The sequence below is a fragment of the Podarcis cretensis genome (assembly GCF_951804945.1).
Source record: "Podarcis cretensis genome assembly, chromosome: 5".
Lineage (NCBI taxonomy): Eukaryota > Metazoa > Chordata > Lepidosauria > Squamata > Lacertidae > Podarcis > Podarcis cretensis.
In genome coordinates, this window is record NC_137174.1 from 71291803 (window position 1) to 71317272 (window position 25470).

Consider the following 25470-nt stretch of genomic DNA (forward strand, 5'->3'; position numbering starts at 1 on the left):
TTAAAACTCTTGTCCTTTATATAATGCATGGACTATAAATGTCACTTCCTGGGTCCTTGGAATCCTTTCTAACGTTTCTGAAGTATTAGCAATTGGACATCACGCAAGATGTGCTATATAAGCTATGGCTTCGTGGGACTGAGATTTCCAGAAGGTTAAACCCAAATAATTTAGCGCAATTGAATGTTGACCAGAACCACAAGTTGGACAAGTCAGGAAAAGGTGTGAAGGGTTGTTATTACTTTGTGCATCAGCATTTGGGGTAGTTTAAAATATTGCTCAAGGTATTTTTAAATATGGACCTTGCATTTACTGCCTGATTATGTGTGAACCAGAAATTACTTTTTAAGACAGATCATGCAATGCAATGATGTAACAAATGGTGTAAAAACTGTTGTGGAAAGATGTGATGGTGCAAATGTTTGGAGCTTGGGTCCATGTTTCATTGACATGAAGGCAACATTCGCTTCATGTGCAGACTATCAGAGAATATGTGCTGAGTGTGTTTAAGAAGTAGATGTCCATCGGTGGTCTTAAAGAAATGGGAAAAAATTATGTTTGGGATTCTACATTATCATTTCCATAGGATAGTTAAAGGATAAGAAGTTCATCCAGTGATGGTAGAGACAATGAATGAAGATTAAAAAGAAAGCATAAGATTAAAAGAGAAATGAACACTCAGCAGAGGGAACCAAGATCAAACAGTGGATTAGCCATTTTACTTGTTGTTTCCCAGAAATTAAATAAGTATGGGGGATAAGGAATTTGTTTCCTTTTGGTCCTAGAAAAATGCCAATTATGGAAGCTAAACTGCTGGGATCGCATATCAGTCTGCTTTGGAAATGTGAGAAATGGATGGGAAATATAAACACAGGGCAATAGCTTACAGTTATGTTATGAATTAAGACTGAAAAAGTATCAAGATTTAGTCACTGAATAAACTGTCACAGCTAATCTCCCCTGATGAATTTGAGCAAAATCAGAATAGAAGCAATCGCCCTGTATTTTTGCAGATTATCATTACCATGAGCTAAAGCTCCTGGGCCAAGAAAGTTCTTGCTCACTGGAAGACTGTTAGAAGTTAAAGAGAGAGACGGGTGAACAAAGAGCCAGCCCAGGTCCCACCAATATGGTGGACAGTGACTGTCAAAAGACCGCATGACTTGACTTCCTGTTCCTCCTGCCTCTGTTCTGTCTGATTGTCCCACCTCCTAACAACAGGGCTCATCACAGCCGAAATAAAGAGAACTAAGGCAATTATCACATGTGATTGTTCACATAGCAACCTTCTTTAACCATTTCTCCTGAGCAGGGTAACATCCTATGCTACTTTATAAATTTTGGAATCTAGTTCCTTCAGAACTGTAAATGGCCTTTGGTTGAACTTGCCAAGTTCCCAAAGCCAATAAAACTTCCCAGCTCTTCCAGGTCATGTGGTATCTGCAACTTGCCACTGATATCACAGTGGATCTTCGTAGACATTTCACAAGTGTATCAGCTGCTGAAGTGTTGCCCTCCATGGCTTTTGCATCAGCAGCTGTGATGTCCCAGCCTATGATGTCAACTACACCCAGCAAGACTTGAGCCTTACAGCTGATTATTTTCGCAACACTGGAAAGCTTATGATTCTACATTCCAAGCTTTGTGGGCAACATTTGGACACCTTGTTTGAGCAGATCTGTTGAGTGGTCTTTGAAGTCCTTCACCGGAGACCTCCCTAGCAGGATGATAACTTGTTTTCCTCTAGAGACAAAGGATCTCAAAGGTGAGTTTTGCCAATGACATAAGTGTATGCTAATTTCTCAAATAAAAAGCATAACAAAACAGTTAAAACAATAAAACCCCAAGTTCAGTTCAAGGGAATTCTTGTTTAAGTAGGTGTCTGTAGGAGCCAGCAGAATAAGCACTGATGGGCCTCTCATATTTCAGCAAGAAAGGCATTCCACAAGAGTAGCAATGCTAGCAATGCTAGTCAAAAAGTCTGTTTCCATGCTCCCACAAGCTGAAAATCGTCATGCAGAGAGAGAGAGAACCAACTCAGACCCATTGAAATCAACGACTTTGTTGAGCATCATTCTCCATCAATAGCAAGATTTGGATACAGTACTGTACCATTATTTCTTCGTGAACCATCAAACAAGCTTTAGTGTGAAACCTGGGTTACGTTCCAAACGTTTCACCTAACTGCACCTCTCCATCTGCATGTCTTGGGAGAAGGGCTGCCAGAAAGAAAATTGGTCCGACCTATTCTTGTGGCATTGAAAGCAGTATGAACTGCTGAGATGAACATTATTGTCTGCTAATGTATGAAACTTAAGCTACTGTTGAGGCACATGAGCAGGGGGCATTAACATTTAAAATCTTGACCATAGATATGGGATCAGAAATTAATTGAAATGCACATTACTGGGGGGAGACCCAGGAATCTGCACCTATCTGTAATTTAAACCAGATGAAGTTGTCCTTCGAAGAGCCTTGTTCTGCAGAGAGGGAGCTGATCATTTATTCAGGAATCCCTAGTCCAAGGTTTCCCAAACTTCCTTTGCTCATTGACCCCTTCATGAGTTTATAAGGTTCCTGTTGATCCTAACCCAAATTCTTAGGAATGTAAATGAAATAAACTCAACAAATAGCACCTCTAAACATTTTTTCCCCAATAAAGAAGCACGATCTGAGAACACTCTTGAGTTGTGGAATCCTCTTATGAAACACAGTGATTCTTCAATGGCAAAGGAAGTGCACTCTGTATATGCCCATGCTTTCTGTTCTGAAGCTCATAGTTCCTACTTTTTTGTGCTATGCTTCATAAATTCATTTTCCACCCATGGGCCCTTTCCAACTCCGTGGTCCTTATTCATCCTCCTGTTTTGAAACCAGCAGATCCCAAGGAAGGGCTATAGCTCAGAGGTAGAGCATCTGCATTGTATGCAAAAGATTCCAGATGCTATATTTTGTAAGGACTGGGAATTTTCCCCAGTCTGAAAACCTGGAGAGCTGCTGTAAATCAGTGTGGACGATACTGAGCCTGATGTACCAATGCACTAATTTCGTATAGAGCTGGCTACATTCTTAAAACCTGATCTGCCCCTGCTATGCCTGCTTTTGCCTTCTCCACTGCAAGACGATGGAGAGGCAACCAGAGAGGTATCTGCAGCTGCAAGGAAGATACCTCTATAGTCTTCCTGCTCTGCCTGCAGAGGGAAAAATCCACACTATTCCATGGACCATAGCATTGCAGCCTGAATCAACTTTAATCCAATACAAATCAGATAAAAACCACCTTAAGCATTGCTTTTTATCCACCCTGTTTCTGCTTCATCATTACTTGTGGCACACAAGTAGTCTAAAGATTGTTGCCCCTTTGCAAAGCAGCCTGGCATTTGGGGCATTATGTGCAGTTAAAGAATGCATAACATTGTAGGCAAAGGTGGACACTGTCCCTTCACTGCACACAGAACAGGGTAGTACAGCATTCCTTTTGCTGCCCAAAGAAAAGAGGCACGGAAACAGGGAAACAGGCAAATATGCTCACCATATGAAAACAGTATAAGAGCTGCTGAGGACACGGAATAGTTAATGAAGCCTCTGAGCTGCTTCCAAGCTCAAGACAAGGAAGCTATAGTTTTGCCCTTATCAGCAGATGTTCTTTCATATTTGTGCATCGGGCTAACTTGATTAAATTAGCCCGTAAAGGTCAAATGAAGTATGTCTTCCCCACTTGTATTTTGATTTTTCCTGACGTTGCCTGATAGGTTTGATAACAAATGATGCCTGACCACAATGGTTTTGCGCTTCAGACATTTGAGATGACATAAGCTCACAGGATCATTTACCTTTGCAAAAACCGCTTGACAACAGAGGGGTGTGGGTGTGTGTACATGTGTTTAACGAATGCATTTTAGTTTCTTCTCATTTTCCTTTCTGTACCATAGGATCAAAGCTTCAAGGCTTAAACTGAGTAGAGGTTGATGGGGGAGGTGGGGCTTAGCACAAGCCTCCCTCAGGCATATAAAGACCGCTTGTGGTTCTTGTTGGTGGCAGCAGCTGCGTCCTGGCAAGCTGTGGAGGGGAAATAAACTCCACGTGGTTGGCTGGCCAGTGTCATCAGCTCCAGCCAGCTGTGGGAAGTGACAGAACTCCTCTACCTCTTTTGAATCGGCCAATCAGAGGTCAGGCTGTGAGGTGGGAATTTGGAAAAAGGCCTGGGTAAGTGTGTTTCCACTCAGGTCCAGGTCTAAATCATGGTCTCATCTCTGAAAACCAGCAGAGTCTCCTTCCAGCAGCACAGTTGGCAATCGGAGCTTCCCAATTGGTGTCCTGGAGGAGTCACCCATCTTTGATGTGCATCATATGGGGATCCTTAACTCAGGATTGACCCTGATAACTTTATCAGGCAGCAACCAGGTTGGCTGATCCAGGATACATAGTCGATGCCTGAGCCAAAGACTTCTTGCATCTGTAATCAGTAAAGTTGCGGCCATTTCGATCCCCCAAATATTGTCATGTCGTTTATTGCTTCCTGTGCCCCTACCCTGGCAACGTCAGGCTTACCAAGACATGGCCCGCAAAGTAATTACAAAGCAGAAAACACCTTTAAGCATATTCTGTCACTGTTAGTAGCCACAAGCAGCTCCCAGAGCAGGCCTTTCAAACAGCCCTGAGCTGCGGCTCACTCATTCCTGTTTGAGAGCATAGCAGAATTGCTCTGCAATAAAGCAAGGGCAAACTGATCTTTCCCTGATGTGAGCATGTGGGATATCACAACAGGGAAAACACAAGCAAAGATGGTGTTGGTAGACCAAAAGATGGATTGGTAGATGTCTTCAGATATACCAGTTAACATTTTCATAAATTCCATTGGACATGTCATTCTGAACCATGCTTAAGTGTGATGTGAACATGACTTATATTTTCAACTCGGATGGAAGTCAGTTTGAGGGAAAACATATTGAACTATAGTATTGTTCAAGAAACTACAAGGAAGTATATGGATTCTGGCTAATATCATGTCGACATGGCTTCAAACACCAGTAGTGGGAGCATGTTGGAATAAACAATAATATGTACACATCCTAGGACCAATTAAAACTTTTCTCTTGTGTGCCTGGAGATTTTCTCTCTTTTCCCTTCAAGTTGTGGTCCAAAGCACAGCATTTTATAAATCAAACAAGACTGGAACTGCATGGAACGTGTATTTCTGACCTTGGATTGTAGGTTCCTTGTGAGTGATGCTGCCATAAGAAGTTTCTTGGGGAAAGGGTTATAGTTTAGTGGTACAGCACTACAGAAGGTCCCAGGTTCAACCTGTGACATCCTTTGGTGGGACTAGGAAAGACATGGAGGACTTCTGCCAATCAGTGTTGACAAATTGAGCTAGATGAACCAGTGGCCTGAGTTGGTACAAGGCAGCCCCCTTTATTACTGTCATTTTACTCCCATTACTCTGTAGAGTGGATTGTACATTGGTGATGCTTTTTTTTTGGGGGGGGGGAGAAGCACTAATAACACTAACAACAACAATACTTCCTGAATACCCGTTGATGCTATATCATTGCTGCTTGCACAATTTATGACCAAAAGCAGTGAGTGCTTGGCAAGTTTTCATAGCTGTTTATTCATTATAAATAGTAAATATTTACTGCACTTTTTAATATGAGACTTTTTTTTTTTACAACACGTGTGTTGTTGGTAGAGGCTGTAACACAAAGATAGTATTTCTTTTGTTCCATCACCCTTTAAGACCAATCTGAAAACTAATCTCTGTACCTAGTCTTACTAACTCACTATTTTCATTGAGTTGAATTCTAAAAGGAATGTATTTGTGCCCTACCTCACTCATTGTTCCAAGAATAAAGAAAAATAAATAACACTGCCTTCCATCTTCCTGTCCCTCCTAACATTTCAAAACACAAATTTATTGACATTTGAAAATGTCACAACACAAAAAACGTATGTAAACCTTGGTTTCCATTGGATTTTCCTTTATATATTGGATGCCACTGTATAATTTAAAATTACATGTCACCTACAGAGACATTGTGATTTATGTCCTGCATTTTGCTAATAATAATAATAAATGTAAACATAAGAATTTTAAAATGTGTTGTCTCCCCAGAATGGTCACCTGTCAAAACTAAGAAACTGGAGATCAATTAAAGAGACTGTGACACCTCAGCATATTAAAAGAGTGAACTATGTACTGAAAAAAATAAAAGTACCTGGAAAAATATAATTTTGATTCTATATATAAGGCCTTGGATGTTACCAAGGCTTGGTGAGGTACGCCATATTGCACTTTGTTAAGCAGTCATGGAAATCAAAGGTATTCTGTATTGTTTGTTGTTGCTTGATTCTTCCAGGAGGTATCACAGACTAGGAAAACTTCACACGCACAAAAAACTTTTGCAAAACTTTTCTTCGTGTTACACAATTATTTCATTTGCTGCAATGAAGAAAAAGAAAACCCTTGCATGTGACATTTATCAACAATATGATTACAAACAACAAGAAGATAGCCAATAACTTATTTCTGGAAGTCTTCAAACATCTAGTCTAGCTTCCTACGGACCTTAACATTTCCTTTTGAGTTTCCAGTGTGTAAAACAGTGTTCTCCTGCCCGTGCTTTGCAAACTGAGCAGAGTCAAAAGTCGGCATCAAATGTCAAAAATGGTTTGAATTTGCAGAATATCCCATGCCATATTCTAGAACACAGTGTGTCCAAATTAATCCATGCCTCTTCGTCAACCTAAAAATGGAATGTTTACTGCAGCTCAGCAGTTTGAAACATTCTGCCATTTTTTTTCTTCTTTATACAAATCAGTGCTGAACTGTGCTGCTTTTTATTTGTGTTATGGCTCATGGTCTTTGTCTTCCAAGCTGCTTTACCCAACATGTCCAAATGTCTTATTGAAAGCATTGATTGGAGGGAAAAAAACATAACAGTCCCATTATCTCTTGTATGATCACTCCGTTCTGGGCCTCATTTTGGTGAGAAGATCGCTCCATTCCAAATACTGGAGTGAGACCAGGAACAAGGCTGGCTTTAACTTGGAGTGGGCAGTTCATTTATGCAATATCTGGCTTCAGATAATGAAAGGCACCTGTAAGAAAAGAAAATAGCAAAAGAAGCTTTTTAAGTCATGCTGTGACAACCTCACAGCAAGGGGCAGTGTCAACTACAGGTTGACATTGTCATATTTAATACTGATATATCAAAGGAAAGGGTCTAATATTTTTACTTTTAGGACAAGTTTGACAAAACTCTATGTATCTGGGATTATATACTATAATGATTCTTGAGCTGACCTCATTAAGAACATGTGTTTCTAATAGTGGAATGCCAGTGGTTATTTCATTTTGGACAACCCCTCTGTTTTACCTAATGGCAATCAGGTTTCATGTCTCAACAATTAATAACATCAAGATGTTGTTGACATCACTTTAGAAAATAATTATGCAGCAGAAATCTTGCTGGAACAATCCACTGTCTTAGCAGCAAATGTAGCTCTACTATGAAAGGAAGAAAATGAATGTGCTTCACCATCGCTCTTGACTTACATGTATTCTTGTTATTTCTTCTTATGGGCAAACATTATCATCTTGTTTTGTTATTACAGATGTATGCATCACTTTTAATGGTCAAAATAAGACTCCTTTTGTTTTGGAGGAGTTAATGGTTTGAGCAGCCCAATAATCTTAACCAATTTAAAATGGGTTAGAAAATTGACCATCGTTTCATTTTTAAGGAAAATATTTTTGTCCCAGATGAAGAGAGAATGACAATTCACACCTGAATGTTAGTATCTCTTTTGGAGGGGTTGTATACAACCCCTTTGGCCATTCCCCTTGGCAGGAATGAATGAATTTTGTAACTATGAAGTTTTTATTATTAAATATCACTAACTTTATTATAGGGCTGCCTACCTGTCAGGTTGTGCACTGAAATATGGTTTTGCTGCCCGGATCACTCTAGGAATAACATGGCCCCTGGGAATACTGGTATTTGCAAATTCTATACTTAAGTCAAGAAGAGTTAGATTAGGTATAATTTATCATGTCAATGTATACAGGCTATTATAATCTCTGTTTTACAAATGCAGAATGGAGGCTTATAGTGCAATCCTCTGCCTGTTTGTTCAGAAGTAAGCCCCATTGATTTTAATGGGATTGCAGCCTAAATGAAATTTACTTTGCCAAGGTAATCGGGGGAATCTGTGGCCCACCAGATGTTGTTGGGACTACAACTCTCTCTCTCTCTCTCTCTTTAAGATTATCTTTATTGAATTTTTAGTTACATATTATAGGTAAAGGTAAAGGTACCCCTGCCCGTACGGGCCAGTCTTGACAGACTCTGAGGTTGTGCGCCCATCTCACTTAAGAGGCCAGGGGCCAGCGCTGTCCGGAGACACTTCCGGGTCACGTGGCCAGCGTGACATCGCTGCTCTGGCCAGAGCCAGAGCCAGAGCCAGAGCCGCACACGGAAACGCCGTTTACCTTCCCGCTGGTAAGCGGTCCCTATTTATCTACTTGCACCCGGAGGTGCTTTCGAACTGCTAGGTTGGCAGGCGCTGGGACCGAGCAGCGGGAGCGCACCCCGCCGCAGGGATTCGAACCGCCGACCTTTCGATCGGCAAGCCCTAGGCGCTGAGGCTTTAACCCACAGCGCCACCTGCGTCCCAGTTACATATTATACATACTCATAAATTATATTTCACTACAACTCTCATTAATCCTGACTATTGGCCACACTGGCTTGGGCTGATGGGAACAGAATCCAGTAGCATCTCAAATGCTGGAGGTTCCCTACCTCTGATATAACATTCATTCATTCATTCATTCATTCATTCCTCTGATATAACAACCACTCAGGCTAAAAACAGGTTTGGACTTGGATTCTCAAGAACTATGATGATGATGACATGTTTTTCATAAACTTGCAAAATTCCCATCATTTATTTATTGTAAAATGTCTAACCCCCTTTTGAAAACACACACACACACACACACACACACACACACTCTATACAGCTTAAAGATATTAGCAAAATACAATCCATAAAAAGCCATGATAAACCATTAAACATACATGATAAATTAAAACAGCATGAAATAGCACAGGTCGTCAGGAAAGAAGGGGTCTGTGCATTAAGAGAGCCTCAAAAGTTTTGTCTTTAACAGGAGACAGGTTCTTCTTGCTGTATCACTGAACTCAGTAGATACTATTGAGAACTGAGCCTCATAACTCCACCCTTGAAGCTTCATAATTCTACCCTGGGTACTGTTTTTGGCTCATGCTAGAGGATGGACCAGTTTGGACAGTACCAGGTGGTCCTAACTGGCATATTGCATGGAACTGGCACAACTCAATGATGTCTCAAATAAGACCTGTTCAACTGTTGCCCTGCAATGCTAGAGCAGCCTTTCCCAACCTGGTGCCCTCCAGACAGATGATAATTGTAGTCCAAACCATCTGAAGGACATCCAGTTACATGGCAAAAAGACAGAACCCCAAAACTGGCTTTTATATAGATTGATCATGACCTAATACTCACTTTGTCCATATTGTCCATACTGATATCCCGTGACAGGGTCCATACTATAACCAGTGGTGCTGTATGTTGGTGGGCAGTACGACTGGGATGTAGGCAGGCTATCTAAACTTTTCATATGATCTAGTCTTTGACTACAGCTAGCCGATACTGTAGTGGTCGGTTCTAAACCCCCAGTTAATGGGGACAAGGCATAGTCAGTTTGGGGCTGGTGAGGTACACCACCATGGTTAGTTAAGAGGCCCATTACCTAAAACAAAAAGGGGGGAAACGGTTAATAGACATGCAAAACTATACATTAAGCAATCCACAAGAATATTAAGGCTCTAATTCTTGACATTCAAATTTCAAGAAGAAATAGATACGGCATATGTTTAAACAGATTGACTGGCATCCCTGCTACATCACCACCACCCAAATAAAATAGTATCTGTAGTGTATAGGAATACCATTTATTTGATTCGATAATGACTGATCACATCTCACAATGGTTTTAGCCTCTTTAAGCTCTATGAAAACACACACTCTGAGACTAGTTTCACTGCAGTTGTTATTTTTCATTTGCTATTTATTATATTTTACACCCCACTTTTCTTCTAATGAGCTCAAGTTGGCATACATAATTCCCGCCTCTCTCCATATTGTCCTCATAGGCTGAGAGTTGGTGACTGGCCAAGTGAGGATTTGTCCCTGGTCTCACATGGCCTAGTTTGATGACAAAACCATTACATCACACTGGCCCTCCTAAACTAGTGTTCCCAAATGGATAACCAACTTTGGCCTAATAATTCAAAAAGTGGTTTCACATAGCTGGTTTTCCTATCAGAAGATTTTATTGTTGTTATTATTACCCCCAATCTCCTTCTGAAGGAACTTGTGGTCTTCAGATGTTGTTGGACTGCAACTCCACCATCTCTGAGCTGGCTGGGACTGATGGGAATTGGAATGTAACACAGGTTCTCTGTCCCCAACGGCTAGCATAAGTATTTTGAGGATAATTGTATTTGAATTCAATGGCAATCTGTTTACTAGGAATTCAGATCCACTGAACTTGGTGAAGTCTCCTTCTGAGGAATGTTTGGGGTTGTGAGATTTGTCCTTTCAAGACTCAGAAATAATGGATTGCAGTGGGAGGGGAGGACTTCATTTTGGGCCTGAGTTATGTCAAAAACAGTAAATCTAGAAGATATTTATTTTGGCACAACCTTCATGATTTGATTAGAGGCTAAAGTACAAATTATTTATCAGAAAGTTAAAATTCTTCAATGAACTGCATAACGATAAGATTGTTAACTTGATTAGCTATTTGGAGACAGGTTTGCCTATTTGCTGTAGTTAGCATAATAGGTCAAATCCTGCTCATCTTCAGCTCTGCAGTTTTGCAAAACATTTCATCTGACTGATGTAAATGCAAGATCCCAGCTAAATCCAGTTGCTGGGTTGCTTCAAAACTGAGATGTGAGGATCCGAGCATCACTCACAGAACCCATTGCAACCTCCCAATATCAGCACAGTTGCAAGTTTCTTAGGGTTGATTTTCTTAGGGCAAAAATGGCACTTCTACATGTCTTTGCAGTTATTTGGAACAGTCTGCTTTGTCTTTGAAAGCTGTATGCCAGCCTTGTGCAACTCTATTCAATCCATGTTTACTCAGATACAAGTTCCAATAATGGGACCTGCTCCCAACTGAATGTTTATAGGATCACAGGCACTCATAATCTGGATGTACTTCAAAACATTCCCTACTCAGGGTAGTTAAGAACATATGAAGAGTTGTTTGGATCTAGCCAAAGGCCCATCTAGTTCATCACTCTGTTCTCACGGTGGCCAAGCAGATGCCCATGGGAAACCCAAAAGCAAAATATAAAATAAAATAAAATAATTTATACCCTGCCCATCTGGCTGGGTTTCCTCAGGCACTCTGGGGGGCTCCCAACGGAATATTAAAAGCACGATAAAACATCAAACATTAAAAACTTCCCTAAACAGGGTTGCCTTCTGATGTCTTCTAAAAGTCAGATAGTTGTTTATTATTGATGGGCCCTTGGAACTGGACCTCAGTGAATGATGGGAGTGGAGACACTCCTTCAGGTATACTGGGTCAAGAACATGAGCACTCTCCTCACATGTGATTCCCCGCGAGTGGCATTCAGAAGCATACTGCCTCCAACAGTGGTGGTAGAACATAGCAATCATAGCTGGTAGTCACTGACGGCCTCATATTCCACGAATTACCTGTCTGTTGGCTCTGTCTATGAGATCAACCCAGCATTACCATGCTTCAGAGAAACAGTGGATGTGGTGGTGCTGAGATCACCATTATCATCAGGGCATCTCATAAGATTAGGACTGCCTGGAAACTGTTTTTAATTGCAATCAGGGCAGGTGGAAATCTATTCCCACTGTAGAAATTACATAGGCCAGATTATCCCATCATTAATCCTGAGTAGATCTAGCGAAGCTCTGTTATGATATGCTGCCTTTGTATCCCACACTTCTTCTAAGGAGCTCCAAGTGGTGTTTAAGCCCGTGACTAACTTTTTTCAGGCATTATTACCATTAAGGACCAGTGTGAGCCATTTCATTTCAACAGGAGATACTGGCACTACTCTCCATTGTTTTTGAGGAAAATTAGACTAGCTGGCAGCAGCTCTCATCTGGAGATGCCAGAGATAAAACCCAGACAGTGCTCTACCAATGTTTTATCTGAAATTCTGAATGCCAGAGTGGTGTAGGGGTTAAAGATGGATCCCTGGGAAACTGGGGTTCTAATCTCCACTCAGTGATGAAGCTCACTTGGTAACCTTGGGCCACTCACTGTTTCACCACCTAACCTACCTCACAGGGTTGTTGTAAGGAGGAAAATGGAGAGAAAGAGAGCTTGGTGTACCACCTTGAACACCTTGGAGGAAAGGTGGGATACAAATGTAATAAAGAATTTCGGGTTTCACTTTTGATGAATAATCACCAAATTCTGGATGTTCACTGAAAGGCACCCATTTTGCCATGCCCACATGGTAAAAGTGGACTTGCGAGGTGAATTAATTTCATTCCCCGCCCCCCCCCCCCATTTTAACCAATGTTTATTTCAGTCATCTTTGCCAAGCGTTGGGCACTAGCTAACATATACAACCACACAACACTCGTAAATAACTAATCTTCATGGATGGAAAAACAATAATATAGAATCAGAGCAAAAATTGTCATATTGGAAATACTTCCAGAGTCTTTTGGATTCGTGCTGCAGTTGATTAGCATCTAGGTAATTAGATTTTGGACCCTTTCTCTTTGAAAGCTATAAGGGAAGTAGCCTAAAGGCAGAAACTCTCTCTTGCGGTATGTGTCGTGACCTTATAGCACCAGTACAAGGAGTTACAGGAAGGGCATGGCTGGCTTCAACCTAATCGCTCTGTTAGGAAAGCAATTAAAAGACTTATCCTGAGACATGTTGAGCACCTCTACTTCCCAAGGACTTTAGAAGTAAATGATGCACAGCAGGGCAGTTAACCTATAGACCTGCAGATGTTGTTTAACTACAACTCCTGCCTTCCTTGACCATTGGCCATGCTGGCTGGGACTGATGGGAGTTGGAGTCCATCAACTTCTGGAACCCCTCCTGATGGACAGGCCAAGATAAGCAGTACATTCTACACCTGGATCTAAATTTCTAGAGATGTGAACTGACTTTCTAGAAAAAGAGATGCCAGAACTCACCATGAACACTTCCCTTATTCTCTTATAATGGCAATGCCATCCATCAGAGAGGTGCCAGAACTGAGTTCCTGTGAGTTCTGGCTGAAAAAAAGCCCTGCATATATGATTCAAAAGCACCCTTTTTACTCGCCCCTAGTTTTCCTGGGGATACAATGGATGTGTGGCCCCTCCAGACACAGTAGATGTAGAACATCATGTGCAGAGGTCAAACAAAGCGTGTTCTCCTTCACAGAGAGCACGTGTTGTGGTGGGGGCCGCCGGGACACTCCAAAGTTGGGGGCGGGCTAATTGACCGTCGGCCACTGATGCAATTGGGGCTTCCCTTGTTGTTGGGAAGAAGTTAATGTTGCCATTTGTTGATTGACAGCCAGAAATGCTAAAACTTCTTGCACGAGGCTAGGGCTTCCTCTTTTCGCCCGTGCATCAGATTGCCCGTCCCTCCCTCCTTAGAATAGGGTTGTTCGCTCTGACCTTGCTATGCCTGTCATGGGGTCGTCTGCTTTGGGGCAGGGGCCCTGTAGGAATTTTGTCCATCTGGCTGATTGGCTGGGGCCATTTGGTTTTTGCCTACTGCGTAGCAAATCATTACAACTTGTAAGGTTCGCGGTTAGGCATTGGTTTATGGTTTGGTTGGTTGAGGGGAATGGATTGGCTGTGCCTGCCCCTCTAATGCTGCTGCTGCAAGGGATTCCGTTAAAGGAATTAGGGGCTAACTATTGCTTGTCCATTCTGTCAAGGAGGCTCGGGCCATAGCAATGAGCTCCAGGTTGCATTTGGGGAGGGCTGAGGGGAGGTTCCCTGCTCCGACGCTACCCCCAAGTGTATTCTCCTATTCTGACTTTCGCATCGTGCGGAATGTCAGTCTGTCCCCCATGGTGGGGGCAGATCGTCGCAACCAATGCCTAAGTAACCACTCACAAATTTGTATTTTAATAAAGTTGTGGCCAAAATTATGCCAAAAATCTTAAACAAAAATTCTGTGTCATGTGTGAGTTATTCGGGTGGCCCTGGGGACCTCGGCACGCAAATAAATTTAATGATACTGAAAACCCATTTGTTAATATTAGTTTTCAACAAAATTCTGTTGCTTCCAAAAAGCCAGGCAATATAGTGATCTGATCTTCTGAGAGAAACTGATGTGGACTTGGGATCACATTACGCAAGAAAACTTGCTTCATATATGCCGAATGGTTTCATACTTTCAACTGCCATTTCCCATTATCAAATATGTTCCATCCATCTCTGTAAGTATACACTGTGGGTCCCACTTTGTACCTTGAGCACAGGCTTCCAAGCATAGAATACTAAGCCTGCCACTAAATGCATTGAACTAAGAAACATCCAATAATATACAGAGATGCTGTAATTTCCAGAAATAACAAAGAAGCTCAGCTGGTGTAAATGCCCCATCCCCACAACAGCTGAAGAGCTGACCCTCTGTATTTAAGCTGAGGTGAGTGATGAAAGCTTAAATATATGTAGGCAACATCTGGTTTATTATTAGGTTATTATGGCAGGTCCATCTATCCTGAATAATGTAAATCCCGCTAATCTGAGAAAAAGGTTATTTCATTGAAATGAAATGCGATGCCACTTAACATGATTAGTATTATAGCAAGTTGGACCTACCATAGGCATCATAAAACCCTCACATGTTTTAATTCATTTACGCATGCCTGCATCTAATATGCTCTGTGACCATGTCTGCAATTAATATGATTTATGGGAGGCAAACACGTTCTATATTTTGGGGTTACAGTTATACTTTTCCCCCTCCCTCCTCTCTCACCCTGATTGAAAGATTTAATGAAACAGCACAAAGAAAATTGTTGGCTGTTAACGTATTAAGTTGAACTGACAGGATCATGAGTAAACTTTGGTGGAGTTAATGATATCCTCTTATCTGACCCTGACACATTTGCAGCATGTAATTTACAGAAGCTCTGTCCAGGGAATCTTGACAAATGCTCCTAACGATGTCAGGGCAGTGTTCCATTCTAATGTAAAACAGATGTGGGTCAGATACCCTCATTCATCACTACACTGAACATTTCAAACTGCTGCTAAGATGGATGGCATTACCTGCTGTGCTCTCTTTTCACTAGGAAACCACCTCCCCTTTCGCCCCGGCCCTCAAAAAAATTACGCCCCTCAAAAAAAAAAAAAATCACATTCTGCAGCCCACCTCTTCAATTCTCACGGGGCTTGAACACGTGTTGAGGACTACAGCCTTTAAAGTGATCATCTCACCTCAACCACGAACTCACTTAGGAGTTCTCTTTCAGCCTTACATGGTGGTAAATGAATGATTTGAATAGAAACATCAATGTAGTAAGGATGGGAAGTCAAACTCTTAAAGGAATACTGTATTGAAACTGAATCAGATTTGTTTAATTGTTTGAAAACTAATAAAAAATTATGAAGAAAAGGATTGCAGAAATAATGCATGTGAATGACTTGATAGGCACTATATAATTGCTTATCTGTGTTCTTATCATCACCGTCATCAATATTATAAGCCACAGCTGCCATCATTTGTTCAGGGACTATTGTCCCTAGTCACTCCCTCACATTTCTGGAAACTCAGTTGAGTACATGGAGCCCAGGGAATTCCTGCACCTCTCAGGAACAGGGAATGTCTTTAGCATAAATAACATAAATCCGGGCTCCATGTTTCCTACATGATCCATTAAGATTGCTTATCCAGCTCTGTGCTGAGATTTGCCTCTTGTTGCAAAGATAGTAGGAAAAGTCAGTGTAGCTGAGTGGTTAGAGTGTTGTACAGTACTAGGATCTGGGAAGCCAGGATTTAAAGCCCCACTTAGCCTTGAAGCTCCCTGGGTAAGCTTATGCTAGTCACAGTCTCTTAGCTTAATCACAGGGCTGCTGTGAGGATAAGATGGAGGCAGAGGGACCATGTACCTCACCTTGAGCTGGAAAGATGGGATATAAATGCGATAATAAATAAATGAAAAGCAAGTAATAGGTGAACGTATCATCCCCCAGTTAAAATTCAGCAACAGTTTTCTTTCCCCCTTTCTTTCTCCACTTCTCACAAGTGTCCTGAAAGATATGCAAGAGTTTGAAACCTCTTTTATACATATCACTGATTAACTGTCGCAACAGAGAAGTCTCTCACTAAAGTGAATATGTGGGGATAGAGAAACACAATGAAGCGTTGTCAGTCCTACTAAAGTCAATGGGGTATACTTGGTTTTAGAGTTAGGGTGATTAAGCAACTAACATATTATATCCAAAGACCTTCACTGGGTGCGGGTTGTCCTGGTGGGCAATGCTGTTTCTCAATCCAAACTATCCAGTCTGAAAGCAGACCACAATAGCGGTTCTTCAGGGCCTGTTACAATGCTGCACATCAGTTATATGGTCTCCTTTGTATGTGTTAGCCAAAACAAGCTTCATTCCTTGCTTCCTTGGAAAGAGGAATGGTAATACTAGAAGGAATTGTGCACTACCGCACATATGCTACCAAACATATTTCATATTTCAGCTTAGTCTGTAGGTCTGTACTTGATACTCCCAAATCTAGCTATGTGTGTTTCCAGAATCACTGAATGTTTTCCAAGAACCTCAGTGGCTCCTGAAACTATCAGTTGCTCCAATAAGATCTTGAACTTTCATTTAAACAAATGTTTCAAAATGGCAGCTTTAGAAATTATTATTATCATTGCTACTACTGTTTAGACTTGTTAGTGACTTATTACCCAAAGATCTCCAAGCAGCTTACCACACACACAAAAGAAAAGCCATAATCCCAAACAGTCAAAAATGACAAGGCAATGCCAAAATCATGAAATGTCATTTAAAAAGAAGAATATTGACTTCTTTACAGGACATGATAGTGCAGGCTGTAGCTAGGGTGATTTTCCTAGATTATTTTAGATTTTAAATCTTTAAAATGAGCAAGACCTTCTGCAACAGAGCAAAGCAGGGAGGGGAATGGCTGGGAGTAGGATGCAAGGACAGGAAAATTGCCCAGTATTCTATTTCAGACTTTGGAAGAGTAAAGTCTTAACCTTTTGATCTAATACTTACATGCTGAATCAGGAGCCTTATTGCATTGACTGCAGGGCCATTAAGACTTAGCACCTCTTGCCTACAAATTTCAGGCTTTACAAGTGTTTGCCAAAAAGAAACAGCACTAAAATACCACAATCTCATTTGCAAAGTATGTGTACAGAAGTCAGAATAGACAGCATTATCACAAAACATACCGTTTACCTACATTGCACATCACCAATTGCCATTCCAACATGACAAGTTAAAAGCTTTGTTTCATTGGCTCACATGCTGAGATGGGGAGGATTTCTTTTTAAAAAATACAAACATAGGCAATGCTTGACATTAGATCTTGACACCATTAATCACTTCCTTGTTCCTGTAAAGATTGGCCATTTGTGACAGAAGAACTCTCACCACCACCGAGTATTGGTAATAATGAGCAAAGCAGACAGCAAAGAAATAGTCAATCAGCCTGATGAGAAATGCAGGCCTTCTCAGAGTTGTGAGAGAAGCCAAGACTGGAGAAGGATGTTTTTAGGACTCATTCGGAACAGCTCAAAATTAAGGAGCTGCTGGGCCTTCATCATGGAGTATAAATACCATTTTGGTGCATACAGATGGGAACGAACTGTATAGGGCCCACGATTGGATGTGAAGAGATCAAATTGGAGAGTACTGATCACTTATTTTGAGCACATCTGTGGAACCCATTCCAGCCCAAGGGCCCATATTGCCTCCTGAGAAACCTTGCAGGGGCCATATGCCAGTGGGCCAGGACTAGAGACAAAAGTGGGAGGAGTAACATGTGTAAATTTTACCTTTGGACAGTAGGCTAGTTTCTACACAGTCAGACCCTGCTCTCTATTCTCCATCCAGGCAAACATCAGGTGTTCTCAAAGTTCAAGACACATTGCAGCCATGAGGGAGTATGACCTGGAGACAGCTCCAAGGGCCAGAGAGAGAGGACTGGAGGGCCACGTTGAACCCCTGGGTCTGAGATCCCTGGCCCCTGTTTTGTTAATTTAATTTAATTCCATTTATGATTTACCAATATAAACATACATGATGCAATTTGGCATACAGTGGTACCTTGTTTTGTGACTGGGATCCATTCAGGAGCCCCGGATGCTAGCCAAAAAGGACACAGGGAAAAGCGAGTGGCAAACCCAGAAGTAACCTGTTCTGGTACTTCCAGCTTTGCCACGGATATTCGCCGGAATGGACGCTAGACAAGGCAGACGTTTGTGGAGGTATTACTGTAGAACAATTTAGCATTTAGAGGCTGGATTCAATCCCCCACCCTCTAAACTACATGCAGGCAGCCTATGGGCCACATGCAGCTCTGGTCAGTCCTTTCCACCCTGTGGAACGCCCTTCCAGCAGATGTCAAAGCGATAAACAACTACCTGACATTCAGAAGACATCTTAAGGCAGCCCTGTTCAGGGAAGTTTTTAACGTGTGATTTTACTGTATTTTTGGTTTTTATGGAAGCCGCCCAGAGTGGCTGAGAGGGCCCAGCCAGATGGGCGGGATATAAATAATAAATTATTATTATTATTATTATTATTATTATTATTATTAATGCAGTCCTTCTACCCCACCTCAAAATGTCCACTGCAACCCAAAGGTTGCTGCCGGTGTTTAAAGATTGCCTTCCATGTCTGCTGCCGATACCTGCCAGCACTGATCTAACCAGTTGCTCTAGTCTTTGCCTGCTTCTCCCAGCAGCTGCTCTGCTCTGGTTGTCACTCTCAGAAGACTGACCACAGAGCACCTCATTAGAGCACCTGGCACTCTAAATGGTTCTCTATGGCAAAGCATTATAGTCAATTACAAAGCTGATCAATAATAAAGTAAGGAGGGTGAGGGTGTGTGTGTGTGTGTGTGTGTGTGTGTGTAGGCATATCTGCCAAAAGTCCCTCATGGCAAAGGCGCCTCAGATCTCCAGAACAGAGGGAAGAAAGTTCACCTCACTGCAGCTTCTCCAACACACAATTTACTAGCCGTTATGGGGCTTTTACCATAGCTCTTCTGCCCCCACACACTCAATAAAGACACTGTAGCCCTTATTCCACAATCATGTGCCATTCAGGGCAGAGCAGGCCACACAAACACTCTGCCATCCTTCTCCCATTGAAGCACTGCAGAATTGACATGTCAAAATCCTACCTGTAAATCCCCCAATACACTCTCCTCAACTTCCAACAGCTGGCCTTTGAGAGAATGTCTGCCTGCCTATCCACTACTAGAGTCTTTCTACAATGACCTGTCACTACATTTTCATTTTCTAGCTCTGTTCTTCTCCCATGAACCTTCCCCTTGCTGTTTCAGATTCAGTGCTGTGTTGTTGGTTTTTTAAAAAAAGTTTTGTAATGTTTTGACAGTTTGCAGCTACAGGCAATTCCCCATGCAGGGGTTACATTCTGGGCCCCCGCACACATAAGTGAGACCGTGTAAAATGGGAGCACCCACGAAACACCCTCTCTGCCGCTGTCTCTTCAATCCATACCAAAAATTCCAGTGCTTTTTTTCTTAAAAAAAATATGTTTAGGGGTACTCTCATTTTCCTACTCATATTGAAATACTGCCCCTCAATGAGGCCAAACTTATATTCACAAAATGTTTAGGGGTATGCGTACCCCTGCATCCCCCTAGAAAAAAAAGCACTGAAAAATACTATATCCAAAAATATCCACAAGTAGAATTGAAGCTCTGGAGCTGGCAGGAGGCTGGAAAAAGCGGGACAACATATGTTGCTGCACTACCTTGCATGTCAGCTGTTAGACGGGGAGGCTGAGCAGCCAAAACAAGCTCCGCTGCATCTTCAGTCTCTTTGGGGCTTCCTCTGCCCTCACTGACATCCTCTTCAGGCCCCGTGGATGGTATCCTTGCAAGTCACTAGGACTCTCCAGCTCTCTCCCCACCATTTCTGGGTATGAATTGAATTATTGAATTATTTCCCAGTGCCACGCATATAAAGTGGGGTGGGTGGGTGTGCTTGCACCTGTATTGATAATGCCCTCAGTCTCCCCTTTCCTTCCCACTCCAGGGATCAAAAAACTACACACATGTTAAGGACCTTCTTAAACATGATACATAGATTATACAATGCAATGCACACTGGGCGTCATACATAGCACAGACAGCATGCTAGCACAGCACCCAGAGAAGTACTCAGCGATTACAATATCCCCACCCTTCGTTCCCACCATTCCTGATTACAATCTCTCCCATAACTATAATTTGACCTTTCAAGAAAAATGAAGGTACCTGTATCTCCCACTGCAACTGTATTTCTTTAAAGGACAAATAACAGAAATAGTGTAGGGGAAAGAAAAAGAGTCTCTCTGCATTACTGCATTCTAAATATATTGACAGTCATCCACAGTATTTCGGAGACAGAGAGAAAAGGATTGGAAGATCCAGACACAAACCTTCCACATACAATACATATCAGCCTCGTCTTTGCTTATGCTTTTTATATTTAAAAAGTTTATATATAAAAAGTTCTATGTTGTGTAATTTTATAATGGTCCATTTAATCAGCAGAAAGGCGTATAAGAAATCCTCCCGAAAAAGTGCCAGAGTAGAATGAAATTGAGGCACCTAACAAAAATGCTACTCAGAAAAGCCACAGGAATTATGGGCCTATGATGAGAATCAACATCAGAAGGGAGTTGATTTACAGCAGCTGAGAAGGTTTCACGTGAATCTTAAAGCAAGACATTGTCTCTCCTATTGCATACTATGCTGAAGAATTTGCCATAAATCCAGCTGGTGTCATGTATATCATACTCCTGTGGTGTTTGCCAAAGGGATGTAATTGATGACAAGGATCACACAGACATAAATGTTCAATAAGAGGAAAAACTGAGGAGGAACAGTAGCTGATTGATAGAACACGTGCTTTAAATGCAGAAGCTCCTAAAATCTATCCCTGGCATCTCCAGTTGAAAAGAATAGGTAGCAGATGATATAGAAGATTTTCTCACCTGAGGCTCTGAACAGCCACTGCCAGCCACTTACAATTATCTTTTCTGTCAAAAATATGTGTGTATCTATTTCAATTTATTTATATTGTAGCAATTCAAGTCTTTATACAATGGATCTTTTTCCAGGAGAATTCAATGCATCAAAAGTTTCTAAAAAGGTATCTTCAATAGTATCCTTTTAATGGGCATGGATACACAATCCCATGTAACTGAATCAGTTGCAAAGTGTGACTTTCAAGCTATAACGATATCTAAGCAATCTTTTACAGCAAGGGTTCCTAACTGGTGGTCCACAGACCCCAGGGGGTCCACGTAACCCACCCAGGGGATCCATGTCACCATTCACATAACAAAAATTGCCACAGAGATAGCAAACTTTTCAAAAATAATGTGTCCATGGCTTGGCTGGTGAAAAAACAGCAGGTCTACAGTACTTAGCTAATTGGGAACTACTGTTTTACCGAACTGTTAAGTGGTACTGATTTTTTACCACAGCCAGACCCATGGATTCACGTTTATTTTCCTTCCAAAATCTAGCCTCATAATGATTGCTCACTCAGCAGAACTAATTAGATGAGAACAAAAATACGGATTCTGCATTTTTAAAAAGTCATAGGTGAGTAAAACATGCTTCGGAGATTCTGGTGTCTGGAAAACATAGCTCAGATCCACATTAGGTTTGACAGACACATTTTATTTCTAAAATTCTTTCATATGGCAATATGTGCCATTGAAGTGAACCATGAATTCTAAACCCCTCTTGGTTTCAAAAAGTCTCATTCCCCATTCCTCCGTTTACTGGGCCAAAACAATTTTTTTTCCATTAACCAATCAAATCTGGAAGATATGAAGTTGTGAACTCCAGACACGCCAAAGGACAGTTATGCATTATTGAGTTGGAAATGTCTACATCCAACTGAAATGTAAACAAAGTACATGGAAAGACAACCTTCTTTAAAGCTTTACCCAATCCTAGGCAACAATCGTATGCACATTTGCCTAGGAGTAAGACTGGTTAAATTCTTAGGACTTACTTCTGAGTAGACATACATAGGGCACATGAACTGCACAAGTGGAAGATTATGTAGGGTTGCCATATTTCAAACAGTGAAAATTCAGGCAAAAAAGCTGTTCAGCTTTTTTGGAAAAATTGCAAAAAATGCTGTTTCTGATTGGATTTTCCTGGGCAATTTCAGCCTGCACACTGCTGCCAAATGCAGTATTCCGGATATGTCCGGCAAATTCTCTGAACTCTAAACAGTCCAAATAGCAATTCAGACTTAACATGGTCAAAAGGACTACTGCGGATACATCATGATAATGAATCAGCCAAAGTAAGACAGATGTAAGTCACATTGATTTCAGCAGGCAACCTAAGCACATGCTTCAATATCTCTCACTGAAACAAGTGGAATTTAATAGTGCTTGACTTTAAATTTGAATTGGGGTACATTCCAGATAAAGAAGTTACACAATGAATCCAGATCTCTTGTCTTCAAATTCATTGTGAATACTTAATTCAAAACTTCCAGTTTTGACTGAAAGTTTTGATTGAAATGTTTGATTCCCCCCCCCCCCCAGCACACTGAGAAGTTATAATTTCTAAAATAGCAACTGCTTAGCATTATGGAAGTTCTGAAATGAAGAACTTTGACTAACCGATCTTGATGTTCCAAAATCTGTTTCTGCTTTGAAACATAGATTTACTTTTTAATTAGTTGTTTTTCTAAAACAAGAAGAGAGCCACAACAAATTCTCTTAGAACACCCTCTTTTTCCTTTTTTTACTACTGCATATTTGAGTATCTACAAGCGCCAGTCTTTGAACTTTGTTCTGAACCTTCTGTTCCCTGAACACTGTCTCCTTCTCCACACCATTCCATAACTGGATTCTGAAATGGCATCCCTGATCCATGGCAATGAATTCTTAGACTCTATACCTTTTGTAAGAAACTGAGCTTGCTCAGCAATGAGCCACCACCTGAACAAATGTTATCAATTCAAGGATCTCAACTTGATAATCTCAGTGCTGAATAAGTGAGGTTGGTTTATTTAGCGGGAAGTTGACTGTGGCATAAGCAGCCATGTCCATCCAAGAAACTACATGATCCAAATGTCACAGGACATATCTGTCGTTGCTCTTAATTTTATTTTCACAATGTAATAATTTTGTTTTCATCCAAGAAAACATTCCCTGTTGCTGACAATGGCATTTGCTTAGTTTTGATGGATTAATTCTGAACCTCGGAAATGTTTTATATTTAAGTCACGAGAACATTGCACACTGTGAGTCTAACAGCATAATGAAATGTCAAGCCTTTTGTTGAGAACTGCACTTGAAAATGGAGATTCTTCAAAACCGATATTAATTAAAGTCTTACTGGAACTACATCCACTTGTTTTCCTATTGGTTTCTTTTTCTGCTAAGGTCTAAAGCCATAAAGTTTTGCATCCCACTATGTGCTATACGGGGATCTCTGAAACTTAATTACATTTACTGTTACAAAAAAGGGTTTATGAACTCTTGCCTTTAGGCAAAAATGTTTATTTCATTGCCTTTGCTATTCATTCTTTTCAACTTGGTTGCCTTTGAACTCTTCAGCTGCACAGAGTTATCACCGTGGTGCAGAAACCAAGAAGTGTACTCCCAAGATAGAAACCACAAGTTGAAGCAAGAGAAGGAGGCAAAGATATAGGAGCCGTTAGTTTGGCCACCCTTTGTGCTATTAAAATCTCATTTTCTGCCTGTTAGACTGCCCTCTCACTGCTTAGGCAGTGGTGATAGTCAGTGATTAGTGTGTAATTGAGTATAATTGTCTTTTCACTTTTCATTTGTGTCATTCCAAGCTTCCCTCTGTTTGTTTGTTTTTATAAAAAAGAAACCCATACACACAGAGAAAGAAAGAGCAGAGAGAAGATAAAGCCGTTAAAACTCTCACTCTCAGCCCTGAAGAGATCCCTGATTGTAATTATAGATTGCATCCCACCCCCCTTTGTGAAATTTGCTCAGGATTCAGTGGACAGCTCTCTCTTCTAAACACCTGTGCTAAATCCACGCTAATAAAATAAACTACCGAACATTTTAGCAATTGCTAATAATGTCAACCCCAAGGCAGATGCCAGAAGTAGGAAATTTAACCAACCTTCTTGACACTCAATTATCAAGGCAATTTATTAACACGATCATCCAGGGAAAGCTCATGCAAATTAGGAAAACAATTATGTCCTTCAAGTAGTTATAGGCTTCCTGGGTGCAGTAATGCTCTTAATTTATGCATTTACAACTCGATTATGGCTCAGCCTGATCTGCATTGCTCATCAGCTGAGCCAGGAGTAACTTGTATGCTACTTTTAAGGTTGTGCTTGTGATTTTCTATTCATTATTTTCTCTATAAGTTGACAAAGAATTAAAACTGAAATCATTGTCTCTGGAGATAGTTTTCGTTTCAATATTTTTAAAGATAGAAATGGACTATTTTTTTTAAAAAAAAAAAAACATTTATAAAAGCAGCGCATCAGAAATGCTTGACAATTGACTGCATGCAGAAAGTTTTCATGATTACATTAAAAAACATTGCCTAAAACTAAATATAAGCTATGACTTTTGATTCAGCCAGTAGGAAGGGGGGGTAGGGAGGAAACCAGCAAACTGAAATCATGTGGCTTATATAAAGAATACTTTATGGTTTAAATTTGGCAAATCATTGTACTATGGCCTTGGGGAACAGACAATTTAGTTTGGGTATACAAAAAATCCTGTGTCTGAAAAAGCAGGACTGACCTGGGGTGAAAGGCCGTTGCCAATGGCAGGGTTCATAGGATTTGAAGGCCCGGGTGGAGGCACAAAGCTGTCTGTATAGCTGGAAAAGCCATGCCTTGTGCTCGGGAGGCAGTATGCGGAGCTGCTTTCTGGGTTTGATGGCAGGCTGCTTTGGTGCACAGTGCTTGGTGGAAGAGGCTGAGGTCTGTGGACTGTACTGCTCGGGTCTGACACAGCTGCAAGGAAGAGACAATACGTTTTGCAAATCGTCCAAATTTTCATGCAAAATTCTACACCCAGAAACTTACTCAAGAAAACAATAAACCAGGCCAGATAATAATATTTAATGCTATTCAGGTCATATGCCATGCCTTGGCCTTCAATGTTCCCCCTCATCAATCTCACACTTCAGCTGTCTCCCTCATAGCCTGGTTC

The 25470-nt window shown here is 41.1% G+C and overlaps 1 protein-coding gene across 3 annotated transcripts in view; it reads right to left on the reverse strand.

Moving 5' to 3' along the window:
• Window positions 1-5595: 5595 nt before the first annotated feature.
• Window positions 5596-25470, reverse strand: part of PAX3 (paired box 3) — a 107026-nt gene continuing 87151 nt past the window's right edge. For all 3 annotated transcript variants that reach the window (XM_079975894.1, XM_079975893.1, XM_079975892.1), the window contains 3 exons: window positions 25057-25271; window positions 9553-9799; window positions 5596-7101 (listed from right to left, as the gene is read on the reverse strand). In XM_079975894.1, coding sequence (XP_079832020.1) covers window positions 7067-7101; window positions 9553-9799; window positions 25057-25271 — 497 coding nt within the window. In that variant the 3' untranslated portion in view covers window positions 5596-7066. The remainder of the gene's footprint in view (window positions 7102-9552; window positions 9800-25056; window positions 25272-25470) is intronic.